This window comes from Gossypium arboreum, chromosome 10 (genome assembly GCF_025698485.1).
Source record: "Gossypium arboreum isolate Shixiya-1 chromosome 10, ASM2569848v2, whole genome shotgun sequence".
NCBI classification, from domain to species: Eukaryota; Viridiplantae; Streptophyta; class Magnoliopsida; order Malvales; family Malvaceae; genus Gossypium; species Gossypium arboreum.
Window position 1 is genome coordinate 130,921,666 of NC_069079.1, and position 18,342 is coordinate 130,940,007.

Genomic DNA, 18,342 nt, shown 5'->3' on the forward strand with positions numbered 1-18,342 from the left:
ATTTAGTTTAATTTAGCGTGTTTTTACACCCTCTCTTTAAAAATAACTTATTTCTTTAAATTTTTAAAAAATTGACCTATTTTGTCAAGTAATGTTTTTTTAGCATATTTGGGCTAATTTAACCTAATATATGTAATTAAGACAAGCTGAGCATGAATACCATAAAGCTCAAAATCGATTTGATATTTAAAATTCAATATTTGATTCGAGCTTGACCGAGTATTTATTTATAAGTTCAATTTAACATAAATTAAGTTCAAGCTCAATTAAATCCATTTATCAATTCTTGTACTTAAGCCCAATTAAGCACGTACATTTTTAATGTTGAACTTAAGCTCGACTTGATAATTAAGCTTACGATTAATAATATATATTAAAGGTAACGATGTAATTTAATAATATAAAAATAAAAAGCTCGATAAGACTCGCGACATCTAGCCGTGTATTACTAAACTTGACTTGGCTTGATAATTACTAAATCAAATTCAAATATTAATCGTGTCAATTTTATTATCCTTAAAATAAATAATTTTTAAATTTTTTCACTTTAAAATTTACATAAAAGATTCTTATAATTTAAATTTGAAATCATGAGCTTTTTTAAAAAAAATTTAAAAGTAATTTCTTTAATTCTATCCTTTATATATTTTTCTCAATTTATATTAAATAACTTTAAATTTGAAATTTGAAACTCACAAAGAATATTTCTTTTCTATACTTTATATACTTTTTTTTTCAAATAATATTAAATAACTTTAAAATTTGAAATTTGAAACCCACAAGAATATTTTTTTCTTTTATTTAAAACATTTTTTTGCCTTTTTTAGATGCTCAGATAAAATAAAATAAAATAAAAAGCCAAACACGTCATACCATGCGAGTATGGAAGCTTTGTTAATCGCTACGGAAAGCTAGCACGTAATACAAAATGAAATATCCTTACTCGCTTACGCGGTGCATATCACACGCTTGAATTGTCGACACTCGACAACATGTATTATTGTATTAATGAAACGTGTACCTAATTTTGACCAAATTGGTCTTCCTAAGGCATGCTTTTTTTGAAAAGTTTTTTTTTGATTTAAACATATTAACAAAAAAATGTGATTTAAATGTTTAATTTTATTTTTTATAAGGGTAAATAAATTCAACATAATATTCAATATTTTGATTTTTTAATTAATATTAAAAAATTGGCATCTGAGTTTTTTTTTCTCAATTTGATCCCTTAATTTAGTTTTAATATTTACCTAGATCAAACAACATCATATCGACCGATAAATGTTTAACGGGTATACTCTAATAAAAAAAGCATAAGCACTTAATTGGGATGTACCAGATTGAATCTTGAAGCCAATTCATATACTTAATCAGGGCAAAAAGAATCTTAAGTATCAAATAGAACATTCGACCCAAACTCAAGTCTCAAATTGGGACAAAACACACTCAAATACCAAATTAAACATTGAAACAAAACGTAGGTACACGTTTGCTATATTCAAATTTGGGATTTAGATCCTTACATTATAATTTGACATAATTCTGTATATCTACTAGTCCGGTTAAAATGCTAACGTGAATTTATTTTGAAAAACACGTTTTCCAATTAACCATACGAACATAATTTTTTTTTGCATGTGTTTAAAGAGGTGTTTTCAAAAAAATTTACGTCAGTATTTTAATTTAAATAATTAACATTATTAACTATCTGGACTTGATATTACAAAATATTATACGTTAATTTAGAGCATAAATATCATTCTAATGCGATACAAACTTTTTCGACATTTTTTATTTTTCTAATCTAAATTTATATTCAATTAACTCGTAATATTAAGTGAATAAAAATTTATAAATGATATAAATTCAAAAATTCTTGAAATTGAAGAGAGTTGATGATCATGTACACCCATCTCATCAATTTTGTTTCCTAATGGTTGAAGTATTAATTTTAAAGTTTTAATTAATTATATTATTTACTAGAAACTTCTAAGTGTAAACAATATTTATAATTGCCTCTCTTTTTAATTTATTGAATAATAGCAAATTATGTTTTTTTTTTTTGGTTACAAATTCAAAAGCAAATCAATCTTGGAGTCTAATTTACTCAGTCAAACAGCATGAAATTTAAAGGCTGCTTTTTGTTGAGAAAATGATGTAATGTATATCTATATTTACATTTTCATGAGTTGGTTTTACTACATATTAAATCGGGTGAGTCATAGTTTGATTGGTATGTATATTATTCTCAATGTAGAAAGATGTGGGTTCGAGTGCGCTGAAGTACATTATCTTCCTATTTATGGGTTAGGGGGAGGCTATGAGTAATTCTGAGTATTGTATAAAAAAAAAACCCAGATATGATCCGAACTTATAAAATTTTGACACACCAATCATTATGTTATGGGAAAAACATTTTAGAAAAAAGTTATTTTATTAGTTTATTAAATAGTTTTTTTTCTAAATTCATGCATAACAAAAATAAATATATAAAATAATCATACTTAATTACTTTATTATTATTACATATATATAAAACTAGAAATGGAAAAAGGTTGGGTATGGCTGTTATTCATGTACCTATAGGTGAAAGTGTCTCTTAAACCCTTCTATTATAGAGACTAAATCAAATTAGTCCCTCTCTTGTATTATAAAAATAATAATACTAAAGCGTAATCAAATTAATACTTATTGTTTAAAATATTATATAAAATTTATTATTTAAACCCATTTGTAGAACCATAAAAACTTTCAAATTATTAAATCTATTAAACAAGAAATGACATTTTCTATATTAGATAACAATATAGGGTCTAAATTAATCGATTTAATAATAGATGAACTAATTTGGTCGATCCCTATATTAGAGGACCTTTCAAGTAAATTCACCTATATATAGCATGTATGTTTGTATGTATGTGAAGATTTTGATGGTCAAAATAGTTTTTTTTAATTTAAAAATCTTATCTTTTAACATCTCCCACACAAATAATTATTCAATGAAACTATAGTTTATTGACTTTAGACTCTTTTTTTCTTTATTTGAACTTCAAAAAAAAGACTAGAAAGTAGTAGGTAGTTGTTATAAAACCATGGAAAAATTAACACAATATTTTATAATTTTATATTTAGAAATTAATTGATACCATTTACTTTTCCACGTGAAAGGATGACATAATTTTTTTTTTAAATATTTATTGGACCGAGTTTAGTGATTTTTTTTTTTTTGCGTTCGATAGACTCATTAAAGAAATAGGTGCTGACCACAATTTTTAAAAACTGCTTCATACCCAAAGTAACAATCCAAGTTGATGAACTTTTTTTTTTTTAATTTCCCAAAGTATCCATTAGAGCGAGCCTAATACCTAATCCTCTATATTCTATAAGCTCATATTGATCACGAATTTTAAAATTACTCTATATCCAGGACAAGGATCCAATCCTCAATCGAGTTGATGAATTTTGTTTGAATTTTTTAAAGCCTCTATCCACAAGTTTTGAGTTGTTAAGCTTATACCATCAAAACATCATTAATTAATTAAAAAAAATGGTCATTTTCTAACATTTCTTTTTGGAATATATAAATACAAAACAGGTGTATGGATGTTAATTTCTGTTTTGATAAGTATTCACATATTGTAGTGTTAATTGTACTCGATGTCCCTAAATTATTATCTAAATTTTAAATTAGTTCGTAAATTTTAAAAGATCTTAATTAAAATTTTGAAATATCAGTTTTATATTAGGAATGACAATTTAGATTGTGAATTTAGATATTAGCAAATGAATCAGAATACTACCTGCCGTAGATTTGGAACAGATGTGGATAGATATTTCGGTATTCATTATTTAAACCAACATTATAAATTTGAATCCATTGGTTACAAAACGATTATAATTTTGATTATATACATATAAAAGAATTTTAGAATTCAAAATTTTTCAGATTTTAATTTTAAAAATGATTGAAAATTTTGAAATTAAACTATTTGCAGATTCGGGTATCCAATGAATAATAGTATTTAAATTGGATTTGAATTTGAATGATAACACACAAATAATTTGTGAACAAGAAACAAATTCAAATTTTTAGGCAGATTTACAGATTCATATTCAGATAATTTTAGCTTCATTCGTGTTAAATACCAGCTCAATAAAATAGACAGTTCAATAAAATTTAACAATATATAAAATATATTTCAAAATTGATTCACGTTTTAAATACGCTTTACATCAAATTCGAGCTAACATTATTACAATTAACATTAAATCAAAGAATAATTATGATTTGACATCATGTTAATTTCCATCCATTCATACAGGCATATCACATTTATATTTTTTATATGATATAATTATTTTAATATCATATAAATGTGTCCTATTGAGAGTTTAAGAGGAAGGCAACACTAAGTTTAAAGAAATAATATTAATTATGGGTCCCTAAACCTGTCAAGGGCAATCATAGCTGCTTCATAAAGTGTATAAAAACACTTGTTTTAGGTAATAAATTTATTTATATATATTTTTAAAATGTGTTATTTTAACACTAAAAATGTTTATACAATGTATATTATAATTTATATAAGTGCGCCATGTTGCATACTTTACCATCAAATACAATCAAATGTAATGATCTTATATGTCACAAAAAATTAAACAAATCCATAAATATGAGGTTATTTATCTATTAAAATTTGATTTTGTGATTGATTAATATAGGAGTATGTGTGTTCGAATGCGCTGAAGCACATTATCTTCCTGTTTATATGTTGGGAAGGGGCTATGGGTAAGTATTGTGGCAAAAAGAGCAGATATGATCAAAATCTATAATGAAATTGTTTAAAAGAAATAATTTTTATAAGAACTATTTGAAAAACAAAATTCAAACTGTTGATTTTGATCTCTTCAAGTTTGGGTCTTCGAATCATTTTAGATTCGAATTGAACAAATTCAAACTGTTAATTTTTCGTGATTAAATTAAATAAAATAGAGTTTAAATTCAAATTGACTAGATCATATTTTCAATTTCAGGTCAAAATTAACAAATCTAACACTTTTTTTTTTTTTCATATATATCTTAATTGTTTTCTCCATATCTATAAAGGCTTAGTGCAAGTTACACCAGCCATAGGAGCTAGAAAGGAACTTTGGCCCCTCAAAAATGTTGAAAATTTTCATAAAGTTTCTAAATTTTTAATTAAATCCTTAAAAAAATTTAAAATTTTTATAAAGCCCAAAATTTAATACCTGGATCTTCTACCGGATTAGTGTTGGATATTGTCAGATCTACTTGTCTACGAAGGAAAAGGTGTAATAGAAAGAACTTGTGATGTTTCTTGTCACTGCATATATGTATGTTTAGAAGCTTTTAGGCTGCTTTTGGGTACTTGCATATAAGCTTTTTGAGACATGGAAAGCTGTAACTAAGCTTCAATTTCATTGCTTAAAGTTTCTAACATTCTGTCGGGTGCTATTTAATTTTATACAATTTTTGAAACATGATTGTGGAACTAAAGCAAAAACCCATCTCTCTTTCATGTGACCAATGCTGAGGTTGTCCATTTTTTTGTGCCAGATTGTTGAATATTGTCGGACTATATCGGTTTACACATTATGAGAAAATCTAACTAAGGTTAGGGTCCAAGAAAAAAGCATTGTATTAAAGTTTGTTTGAGAATATATAAATCTTTGTTGTTATTCCTCGTAAAGTGTTTTTCTGATATAAAATTACGAAGTTTAACTAAGACGAGTTAAATTTGAGTAGTGATAAGTTCAAGTTCAAGCTTAAGGTCAATTATGTTTGTTTTTCAATTCTTTTATTCAAGTTCAAGCTTGTTAGTATGTAAGGTCGAGCTCGATTGTTGTTAGATTGTCGGAACTTACAAAAATAAAATTTACTCGAAAGTATAAAATTAGTAGATAGCACAACAAGTAATGTCCTAACCATAAAAATCGATAATAAATTTATTTCTTAAATAAATATGAAAGGGGTTTAGTAAATAAAAAACTAAATTAAAATTAAAATTTTAGTGAAGAAAACGGTAATTAAAAGTTTAGAAAAATTAAAGAGGAAAAGTTCTAGTCAAAGGTGACGCGAGAATAGATTTAATGCCTTTAATAAATTAGTTCTAATTGTTGACTCAACACCCGACAACCAATCTCTCTTTAAATGTTTAGGAATGAAGAGGCAACTCGTTTGAAATTACTTACCTTACAAATAAATAACTTGGCACAATTATATAGTTCGTCACAAGTATTAGAATAAATTAAATAATTACAGATTTAATTATTTTAATTGATAAGGCAATCATTCTAAGTTATCAAACGGACAAATATTCAAACAATTTTACTTCAAGTAGAAGATGTGCAAATTCTAAAAAATAAAAAAGGAATAAGCACAAATTAAGTCTCACGAATTTATAGAATTGAACTTCAATAATCCTTTGACTAGAAAAATGGAGTTTAGAAAACCATAAAATCGAAAACGCAATAGACAATAAAATAGCTATGATGGTAGAGAATAGCCAAAAGTTCTAACTCCCTCTCAAAATATCATATTTATATTGTTTAGTTAACCTAAACTAGGTTACGAGAGCTTACTTGAGGTTGTAACACTCCTAATTGACCAAAGTACCCTTGAAGCTCAATCAAAACTCGAACGAGACACATCAAAGTAACAAGGTTGGCACTAGGGCATTGGAAGCTCGACGTAAGGGTGCACGGGCCGGGGCATTGGGGGCAACTAGACGAGGTAGGGCATATGGGCCGGGAGTGAAGGCATCGGGACAAGGCAAGGGCACCAACAAAGGATCACCCAACTGCATGCTAGGGCGTTGGCTCGGGGCAGGGGCACTTGGCCTAGGGCAAGGGTGCTTAGCTTGGGCATGCTCTGTTCTGCTCATTTTAACTCCTCGTTTTAGTTTCTAATGGTCTCTAAGCTCGAACCTTAAGTTCCCATAAACCTAATTCAATTCACAAAAACTTTAATTAATCATCAAATATTAAAATCAAGCATAACTAAATATAAACTCAAATAAATGTAAACGAGACATAAATCATGCAAAGTAAGCTAATATGCAACATTTCACTTAAGAACCAAACAAAATACCTAAAATATATGAAATATAAGTGCTTATCATTTGTACTTGAATTTGATTAAGCTCATACCCATTCGAATCGGGTATTATAGTGATTGAATTCTACTTGGTTGGTAGCTCTAGCTATTAAAGATCAGGCTCATATCGATAATTACTAAATCGAATTTGAGTTCTTTTTAAGTTAAACTCGAATAACTTGCAAACTCTTTACACCTCTATATCAAGCTAGGGAATGAAGACATGGTCATTACCTCATTTCAAGTGTCGAGAAAAAAGAGAATGATAAGACTTTCTTTGTCACAATATTCTAATTTTTCTTAATAACATCATACTAATGTTGCAAGCATAAATGACTAATGCCCTCTTTAGGCACTTCATAGATCCTCGAAGTTGTCATGTTAAGGTAAGCCTCTTCATATTCGAATCTAAAATCAAATGATATTTATGTTGCATGAGAAATCCCATGTAAGAAAGATCTAGGTTCATGCACAGAGAGGCACACTTTTAGGTGATAAAATTTTGAAAGACGTATGAGGTGTTCAAAAAAGACAATGCTAACTTATATTTACAACATCGACCCAATTTTTTATTTGAACTGTATTTTACTCCGAGTATAAAATTGTAACGACCCAAATTTTAAGGTCATCGGAAAGGTGAATTTTTGGGTTTTCGTTTCTGAAAATTAGATTCGTAAATATTTATTAGAAATATTTACGAAGTTAAGTGAGAGGTTAATTAGATTCTAATTAAGTAAATCTAGCTTAATTAAGGTTAATTTAGTGAAAGGGCTAAATTGAATAAAGTGTAAAAGTTTAATTATAAATTATAGAAAAGTCAAGGGACTAAGTGTAACACTCCTTACCCGAGACTGTTTCCAGAATCGAGCACGAGGCATTACTAAACTTAATCTATCACTTAAATAGGTTTAAATTATTTATTTAAGCTTTTCGGAATGTGCTGCCATTCTGCGTCATAGTCGCCTAAAAATTCATATCTTGAGTTTCAAAACTCGAAATTAAGATCCGTAAATTTTCCCTGAATCTAGACTCATATACCTATCTACTAATTTTTTTCTAGAATTTTTGGTTGGGCCAATTAATACAGTTTATTAGTTAAAGTTACCCCTGTTTCAGGACTCGACTGGTCTGACCTCTGTTTACTACGAACCACATTTCTCTCTGTAAAAAATTCATATGACTATGAGATTTGTTTCTACTAAAACTAGACTCAATAAGGATTCTTAGGATATAAAATACACCACCTAATTATATCTTTACAATTTATGGTGAATTTCTAAAGTAGGAACAGGGGATTCAGAAACTGCTATGACTCTGTTTCACTAAAACTCAGATATCTCATAAAATATAATACCTTTACCTGTTTTTCTTATTTCATAAGAAAATAGAAATAATAAGCTTTAATTTCATATATTATTCATCTTCATCATCTTATTACCTTATCGTGGTTGTATCAATACTCAACCCGAGGGTTAAATACATACCTGTCCAAAATATCCATTTCATATCACTTACCAATACATCTCTTTACATCTCGAAATTTTCCTCCATTTGAGTAGAACTTTACCCGTTGAACACATCGGAATATAATTCGGATACATGGATAACTTGCACATAAGTGCCATATATACAATCAAGCAATCATGTAACCTACCCATAAGCGAACTCGGACTCAACTCAACGAGCTCGGGCGTTCGCATCCATAAGTGAACTCGGACTCAACTCAACGAGCTCGGATGCCTAGTTACATTTCACGAACTCGGACTCAACTCAACGAGTTCGGACATTCGCATCCATATGTGAACTCGGACTCAACTCAACGAGTTCGGATGCTCAACCATCCTAGTGACATGTCACTTGTATCCTAATCTATTCCTAAGGTTCAAACGGGATTTTTCTCGAACACTTATCCTTTCCGTCTTCCGTAGAATGCCGAAATCAATACTCGGTAACAATTATATTTAACAAGTAGCTCACATAATTTACATATTATTTGAAATTAACCACAAAGCATACATTTCATAATGAAATTCAGCATAACACATAATTAATATCAATAACTTAAAAATAACAATTATGCTACATTATTTACACATGAACTTACCTTGGTACCAAAATACAAAGATTTTGCAATTTAGTCCACAATCTTTTCTTTTCCTCGATTGAGGTCGATTCCACGTCTTTCTTGATCTAAAATAACACATTTAGCTTATTTAATACTCACATTATCAAATTAATCCTTAACTCAAATTTTGGCAAAATTACAATTTTACCCTAAACTTTTGCATATTTACATTTTTGCCCCTAGGCTCGGATTAAACTTTATTCCTTATTCTTATGTTTTACAACATGCTGATCACTTTTCTCTTCTATGGCAACATCAAATTCTCACTCTAACATGTACTTGTGACTATTAGGTATTTTTACCGATTAAGCCCTTTTACTCGTTTTTGCTTAAAATCGAGTAGTACAAGTTGTCTAACATAATTTAAAACTTCATATTCTATCATAAAACATCAAAATACACAAATTTCACCTATGGGTATTTTTCCAAATATAAACCCTAGGTTAAATTATTGCTAACATAAGCTTTATCGAGTTCTGGGATCTCAAAAACGTAAAATCATTAAAAGCGGGCTTGGAATCACTTACTATGGAGCTTGGAAGCTTGAAACAAACCCTAGCTATGGAGAACCCTTGAAATTTCGGCCTAATGAAGAAGATGGACAAAATTGGCTTTTAATTTTGTTTTAATTCATTTTAATAACTAAATGACCAAAATACCCTTACTACTAAACTTTCCAAAAATTCCTTCCATGTCCTAATTTTGTCCATGAACTTAAAATTGGTCAAATTGCTATTTAAGACCTCCTCATTAATATTCCAAAACAATTTCATACTAAAAACTTCTAGAATGCAAGTTTTGCAACTTATTCGATTTAGTCCCTACTTTCAATTTAAGCACTTTAGGCATAGAATTTCATCACGAAATTTTCACACAATCATGCAATCATATCATAAACCTCAAAATAATTATAAAATAATTATTTCTATCTTGGATTTATGGTCACGAAACCACTATTCCGATTGGGCCCTAATTCGGGATATTACACTAAGTTAGCAAATAAACCTTAAGTGACAAGTGTGTGGTAAGAATAAATACATATGTATTATTTTAATTGGTAGAAATGTATTTATATATATTATTTACTTATTATATAAGTAAATAATAATATAAAGTAAATTATATTATATTATATAATTATTATATTTACTAAATAAAGAATGAATAAAGAAAATAAAAGAAATAAAACACAAAGAAAAAAAAGAAAGTCACGAATAGCAGGGGAAGAAAGAAGGAAAAAGGGAAAGAAAAAGAAAAGGAAAATTTAGGGTTTTAGAGTTTCAAGCTTGATTGATAAGTCAATTTAACCTCTTTTCTTGCAATTTAAGTGTTTTTGGAATCCTAGGACAAAGCTTTACATGAATTATGTTGAAAATTAGGAAGTTAGTGAATTTTAGATGTTGATTAAGCTGAATTATTGAGTAAATTATGAGATAAAATGATAGAAATTCAAGTCAGAAGTGGGAGAAGGATTAAATTGTAATGAGAGATATAAATTTTGAAATAGTAGGGATTGAATTGAGAGAATTCTATAATTAATGTTTTATGCTGTAAAATTTAAGAGTTGAATAGTCTAAAGTGAAAATTGAATGAAGATATAGGATTTATTTTGAAGAAAAAGAATGGTTATGGTGGAAGGACTAAATTGGAATTTATGTAAAAACTACATAGAAATAAAAGAGTGTGTTGTTAAATAACATATATTGATAATTTTAAATGTTAACTTTTACGTAGCCAACGTAGCAATGGAAAAGTCATCGAAAAAGGGAAAGGAGAAAGTGAACGAGGATATCGAGTAAACTCGAGAATTTCGGTTTGTATTTCTATAAACTATGCTTAATAATTTAATAAATGCAATTGCTATTTTAATTGGTTAGTAAGTACGATAAATGATGTGATGAAAATTGTTACTGTTTCTGTATCAAAACGAAATGATTTGAATACCTTATTAACAGTGTCGGGCTAGTCGGATATAATTGGCATGCCATAGGATTGGAAGTGTTCGGGGATATTCCGACTGTGTGTCGATGAGACACTATATGTGTCGACTACTGTTACCATATGTGTTTAGGGATTATTTGAAAGTTTGAATATTAGATTGCTTATTATTTAAAGTTTGCAGGGTTGGTAAATTTGAATTATAAAGTTCATTTTGAGTCCAAACGGCTTGTCACACGAGCGTGTGATCAGACCGTGTCAGACACACGGCTTGCACGCGGGCATGTTGTTAGGCTATGTGTCCCCTGCACCTAAAATGCTACAAACAGGTTGCCACACGGGCTGAGCACACGGGCGTGTGTCTTGGCCGTGTGAAATTAATTGATTTAAAGGTATAAGTCAGAGAGCCCCACGGGTTGATGACACGGGCGTGTCACACCAGCCACACGGGCGTGTGGTACTATTCAAAGGAAGAAATTTTAAAATTTCACGAAAAATTTTCTAAGCTTCCGATCGGGCCTTAATTTATTTAAGATGTTCTTATTAAATACCGTGGGCCCATTAAAGCTATATTTAGATGTATAGTATTGTATTTATTCTTGAATTATGTGTAAATATACTGTAATGTCCGGTAATATTCCGTAATCCTATTCTGGTGAGAGGACGGGGTTAGGGGTGTTATAGAAATGGTAACAATGAAGGTAACTTAAGATTCTTAGACCCCTTTATTTTTGTGGTAGTGGAAGTAGATTTTGGGTTATACAACAACAAAGCTAGGTCCATGCTATATGTTAATAACAAGCCACCATTTTTGCTACTTTACGTATAAAAACACTCAAACGTTGTTCACGTTTTTGTATTGCAATTATTGTTATTTTGTCCAACGTTTCGTCTTCTTACTATCGCAATTAGTGGTAATTTGTCTGTGTTCATCGACATGATTTCTCCACTATACCCTTTATTTCTAACTTTCATACAAACGTCGACAAACAAGGTTATTTTAGTCATAAAAGAAATGGTCCAACCTTCTATATAAGCCATTTGCTGATAAAATTACCTTTAAACTTTATTCAGTCTTCTCTACATCCGACTACATTTTCAAAAATATATGGACCATTTTACCCCTCAAACCATTTTTATTTCCATCTTACTTCTACTCAGTATCCTTTACTTCATCACTTTCCTACGAAGATGGCTAAAGTCACAGTCATTAACCCCGCCTTCACCACCAAGTCTTCCGATAATCGGTCACCTTCATCTCCTCACCGACATGCCACATCATACCTTCACTAAACTCGCTCAAAAACTTGGTCCAGTAATCTACCTTCAGCTCGGTCAAGTTCCCACCGTCATCGTCTCTTCACCTCGACTCGCTGGACTCATCCTCAAAACTCATGACCATGTCTTCTCAAATCGTCCTCAACTCGTTTCAGCTCAGTACTTGTCTTTCAACTGCTCCGACGTTACATTCTCTCCTTACGGACCTTACTGGCGTCAAGCTAGAAAAATCTGTGTCACCGAGCTACTAAGCTCCAAGCGAGTCAACTCGTTTCAACTCATCCGAGATGAAGAAGTGAGTCGGTTACTAACAACGTTGTCAGCTCACCCTGGTTCAGAAGTCAACGTAAGTGAGCTTTTCTTGTCGTTAGCGAATGATATCTTATGTAGGGTGGCGTTTGGGAGGCGGTTCACGGAAAGTGTAGGATCGTCAAATCATTTGGCAGCAGTGTTGAGGGAGACACAGGAACTGTTCGCAGGGATGAGCGTAGGGGATTTTTTCCCCGAGTGGGAATGGGTTCACTCAGTGAGTGGGTATAAACGAAGGTTGATGAAGAATTTGAACGAGTTAAGACGAGTTTGTGATGAGGTAATAAAGGAGCATTTACAAAGGGGTGAAACTGGGATTAAAGAGGATTTTGTGGATGTTCTATTGAGAGTACAAAAGCAAGATAACTTGGAAGTACCCATTACTGATGATAATCTCAAGGCTCTTGTTCTGGTAAATCTTTCATCTTAACATGTTCAAGTAACAAAAATTTGTGTTAATTATTTTTTCGGCTAAACTTGATAATTATTTTTATATTGAGACTTTAATTATTTTTTTTAATTTAAAAAATATATAATTTAACCGGCAATTCAATTAATTCATATCTATTCTTAATTTAATCGTTTTAAAATTATTTCTTGGATTTAAACAAGATCAATTCCTAATCAAACCAGTTGAAACATGTTGGTCTTAACTTTATTTATTTATTTTTAAGTTGTGATGTATTCATTAATTTAAAAGTGAAATGATTTTTTTTTGGATGTTTAGGACATGTTTGTTGCTGGAACAGATACATCAGCAGCAACCTTAGAATGGACAATGACAGAGTTAGTCAAACACCCTGAAATAATGAAGCAAGCACAAGAAGAGGTTCGAGCCGTCGCACGTCGAACCGGTAAAGTCATCGACGAAACCCATCTTCAACACCTTCACTTCACCAAATCCATTATCAAAGAGGCTATGAGACTACATCCAACGGTGCCCTTATTGGTTCCAAGAGAATCCATGGATGAATGCATTATTGATGGCTACAAAATACCACCCAAAACTCGCCTCCTTATCAACACTTATGCTATAGGAAGAGATCCCAATTCGTGGGATAATCCCCTTCAATTTAATCCCAATAGATTCCAAGATTCAAACATTGATCTTAAAGATCAAGATTTTCGGTTTTTACCATTTGGTGGTGGGAGAAGAGGTTGCCCTGGTTATGGTTTCGGTCTCGCCACCGTCGAGATCGCACTTGCTCGCCTCTTGTTTCACTTTGACTGGGAATTGCCTTACGGAATTCATACTGATGATGTTGATGTTGATGAAATTTTCGGCCTTGCATCGAGGAAACGAACTCCGCTAATACTCGTCCCGACGGTAAACGAAGGACTGTGAAGTTAACAACCAGGACAATGAAGTGAACTCGAGACCACCTTGTAGAACTGTTTCACTCTTTTAAAATAAAAATAACCCAGGTTATTGCTTTATCCCCAGGGGTGTGTTTGGGTGAATCACTTGCTCTTCTTGATTATAAGCTTTTCAGTCCAATAGGAAATTCAAAGAAAGAAGAATGAACAACCAAATAAATTATTAGTCTGATAAGTTGCTAATGAATTGAAGGGCTCTAATTGATTGAAAAATGAAGAACTAAAACCATTCCTGGAGGGATCTCCATGAGCAGCCAACCAAGGTTCAGCCATGGAAGCACCGAACCCATGGAAAACATGAGCATTTGCTCTCCTCCCATTCCCCATCCACTTCCCACACTCCGCCAAATTGTTGTCAAACACTGCCGGATACTGGCTCTCCGTGGCCAACCTATAGCCGACTGCAACGGTGAATCACATTACAAAGCTTGGCAATCCTTCAATAAAACATATTGTTCCTTGCATTGTCGTTGCTTCAGCTGTGACACTGTAATACCATTGGTGCTTTCTTGTGCTTTGCTCCAGCTTGAAGAGAGTAGCCACTGCAAATAAAAGCACCATCTTGGCTTTTGTCTTCAATCATTCCTATACACGTATTTATTTGAGCCATTTAATACGTTGATGATCAATTTTCATATTCATTCTATAAAAGGAAAGTTAGCAAATTCAAAGATACTTACCTCTTGGATGAACTAGAACTCAAAACTAAGTTTTTTAACACTTAAATCTTCTCCTCCCAAGCTTGGAAGCTCACTTTCCATCATTTCCACATTTCCCACAAATTAAAAATATAAAAACTCAAGCTTATAAAGCTTTCTCATAACAAAAATTTCAAATAGCAAGGTAGGAATGATGGAAGTACAATTTCTTACTTTATTTGGACTTTTCTCTCCTTAAATTCAACTTTCTCTCATCAAACCCATGAAGCATTAAGCTTAGATGAAGAAAATAATGGTGGAAATGAGCTTAAAAAAATGACTTTCTACTTAATTTTGGTAAAAAATCAAAATTGGGAGGACTTGATTTCAAGAAAAATGGTAAGAAAAAGAAAAGGAAAATTCTCCCTTAAAGAAGATGGAAGGGTTGGCAACTAGGATGCTGATGGGGTGAGGAGGGAGTTTTGATATAACCAAATCCAAAGATAAAAGTCGAAGTTAAACTAAGCAAAATGTGTGGTCCGCATTCAACCTCCAAATTAATACGCATTTAATAGCTAAAATGAAACCCAATTATATAATATCAAAATAAAAAAAATTCAAAACTTGTGTGTTGGCTTGATAGTTAGGTTGTTCGTTGCTCTAGGTGTGGCTTGGGTTCAAGTACAATTTAATTCATGTACTTTCTCATCTTTTTAATTTAGTCCAAAAAGTGATATTCTTCAAACTAAAACATATTTCAACTCATTCTCATGCTCAATAATTATCCATGCCTATGTTTAATTTCTCAATTTGATCAAATTATATTTTAATTCTTCAAACTTGAAACCATTCAGGCATGTGGAACCGATCATAAAGAAAAGGTCTCACGTCTTTCTGTAGAGAAAGGTGCTTGAGAATGTTGAAAAGTCAAATTAAAAAAAAAAATGGGTGTTGAAAAGTCAAAATTGGGAGGTGCAAGTGGCACCGAAAGAAAAAAATGATAGGCAAGTTGTTTAAAGTTGAATGGGATAATTGCAACTTTGGTCCCTAATTTTTAGGCCATTTGCAAGTTAGTCCCTGAACCTCAACTATAAATAGGCCTAACCATTTCTCATTTCAACCATCCCAACCAATCTTTCTCTCTTAGTTTTCTCTCTTCTCCCATTTGAGAATTCTTAAGGAATTCTATTTGTTTGTAATATTTTGGAGATAGTAAAGTTATCATCGGTGTTAGTGCAGGGGCGTAGGTATAATTTACGAACCTCGTTAAAACTCTTGTGTTCTTTTTGTCCTATTTTTCTTTCAATATTTGAGGGTATAATAGTAGTATTTAATTGTGCTATTAAATTACGTTAGAAGGAATATTCGACTAAGGAAAGACTTGGTATTTAAGAGATCCTTGTGATCCACCTCTCTTCCCAGGAATTGAACTTTGTGTGATTTTTAGTACAATAATTTACACGCTTCCGACCCTATTGGAACAACAAGTGGTATCGAGCCGAAGGTTAATCGTAGTATGCTCTGTGGTTGCGCTTTAAACCGATCTTCCACATCGAAAAAGATTTCCTTAGGTATATTGAAAGATTATGGAGAAAGCGGTCGGTGTAGGAGCTTCAACATCGTCCATGTGGACAAGACCGACAATTGCAAATGCAAGATTGGCCGTGGAGATCTTTGATGGCACGAGCCATTTTGGTATGTGGCAAAGTGAGGTTCTAGATGCCCTTTTCAGCAGGTCTAGACATTGCCATTGATGAAGAGAAACCGGATGATGTACGGAGAAAGATTGGAAGGCGATCAATCGGTTGGCATGTGGCACAATTCGATCATGCCTTTCTCGAGAGCGGGTATGCTTTTTCAAAGGAGACTTCGCAAATAAGTTGTGGGTGGCACTTGAAGAAAAATTTTGAAGAAAAGCAGTCAAAATAAGCTCCACTTGAAGAAAAGACTGTTTCGCTTCACTTACGTCCCAAGTACCACAATGAATGATCACATCACCAAATTTAATCGTTAGTCACCGATTTCTTTGAATATGGATGAGACATTCAAAGATGAAGATTTGGCTTTGATCTTTGTTAGGGTCACTTCACGAGGAGTTTGAGTTCCTAGAAACTACTCTACTTCATGGCGAGAGTGATATATCTCGAGCGAAGTGCATGCGGCCTTATATAGTTATGAGCAGAGAAAGAAGGACAAACAGAAAAACTCAATCGAGATCTGAAGCTTTAGTAGTCCGAGGTCGTTCATACACTCGGAAGAAAACTCAGAAGGGGAGATCAAAGTCAAAGTCCAGGCTCGGGAAAGATGAATGTGCCTTCTGTCATGAGAAAGGCCACTGGAAGAAAAATTGTCCAAAGCTGAAGAATAAGGGAAAAGCTGTTGTAGATGCTTGTGTTGTAAAGCATGATACCAGTGACTCTGAACTATCACTGGTTGCATCATCATCGTCGTTCCATTCAGATGAGTGGATATTAGATTCGGGTTGTACCTATCATATGTCCCCTAACCGGGAGTGGTTCTCTGATTTAGTTGAGCTAAATGGAGGAGTTGTTTATATGGGCAATGACAATGCCTGTAAAACTGTTGGGATAGGTTCAATCCAATTAAAGAATCAAGATGGATCAACCAGAGTTCTAACTGATGTTCGGTACGTGCCCAGTTTGAAGAAAAATCTCATCTCATTGGGAGCCTTGGAATCAAATGGTTCAGTTGTTACTATGAGAGATGGGGTTTTGAAAGTGACATCTGGCGCACTTGTGATATTGAAGGGCATCAGGAAAAATAACTTGTATTACTACCAAGGTAGTACAGTTATTGGAGCGATCATTGCGACTTAAGCAACAAAGAATTGGACTCAATGCGGTTGTGGCATATGAAGTTGGGACATGCCGTGAAAAATCCTTGCAAATTCAGCAAAGCAAGGATTGTTGAAAGGTGCAAAGGCTTGCAAATTAAAATTTTGCGAGCATTGTGTTCAGGAAAGCAAAAGAGAGTGAAATTAAAGACTGCTATCCATAATACAAAAGGTATTTTGGAATATGTTCACTTTCGGATGTGTGGGGCCTTCCAAAACACCTTCGTTGGGAGGAAAACACTACTTTGTTACTTTTGTTGATGACTTTTCGGAAGAGTTTGGGTGTATACCATGAAAACTAAAGATGAAGTGCTTGGAGTTTTTCTTAAATGGAAAACTATGATCGAAAACCGATGGCATGAAAATCAAGCGGCTTAGGGCCGGACAATGGAGGGAATATAGAAGTGATCCGTTCTTGATGTGTGCCAAGAGTATGGTATTGTTCGACACTTCACGATTAGGGATACACCACAATGAGAATGGAGTGGCGAGCGTATGAATCGAACATTCTTGGAGAAAGTTCGATGTATGTTGTCCAATCTTTGGGTTGGGCAAGCAATTTTGAAATGAGGTTGTGACATCTGCTGGTCATCTTGTTAATCGTTTGCCATCATCTGCATTAGAAAGAAAAACTCCTATGGAGGTATGGTGCGGAAAGCCGCTCTGATTATGATTCCTTACATGTGTTTGGATCCACCGCATATTA

At 32.2% G+C, this 18,342-nt stretch overlaps 1 protein-coding gene and 2 long non-coding RNA genes across 3 annotated transcripts; 1 reads left to right on the forward strand and 2 right to left on the reverse strand.

The window, feature by feature from the left end:
* Window positions 1-6,419: 6,419 nt before the first annotated feature.
* On the reverse strand, window positions 6,420-9,844 carry LOC108463278 (uncharacterized). Its single transcript, XR_001868041.2, has 3 exons — window positions 9,770-9,844; window positions 9,222-9,307; window positions 6,420-6,965 (listed from the first exon to the last, which is right to left on the reverse strand). It is a non-coding gene; the product is annotated as an uncharacterized LOC108463278 (long non-coding RNA).
* Window positions 9,845-12,243: 2,399 nt separating this feature from the next.
* On the forward strand, window positions 12,244-14,228 carry LOC108461613 (tryptamine 5-hydroxylase-like). The gene is made up of 2 exons (XM_017761507.2): window positions 12,244-13,179; window positions 13,495-14,228. The coding sequence occupies exons 1-2, from the start codon at window positions 12,289-12,291 to the stop codon at window positions 14,110-14,112; spliced, it is 1,509 nt and encodes a 502-aa protein (XP_017616996.1). The 5' UTR covers window positions 12,244-12,288; the 3' UTR covers window positions 14,113-14,228.
* Window positions 14,012-15,275, reverse strand: LOC128281860 (uncharacterized). The gene is made up of 2 exons (XR_008272138.1): window positions 14,825-15,275; window positions 14,012-14,729 (listed from the first exon to the last, which is right to left on the reverse strand). It is a non-coding gene; the product is annotated as an uncharacterized LOC128281860 (long non-coding RNA).
* Between the last annotated feature and the right edge of the window lie 3,067 nt (window positions 15,276-18,342).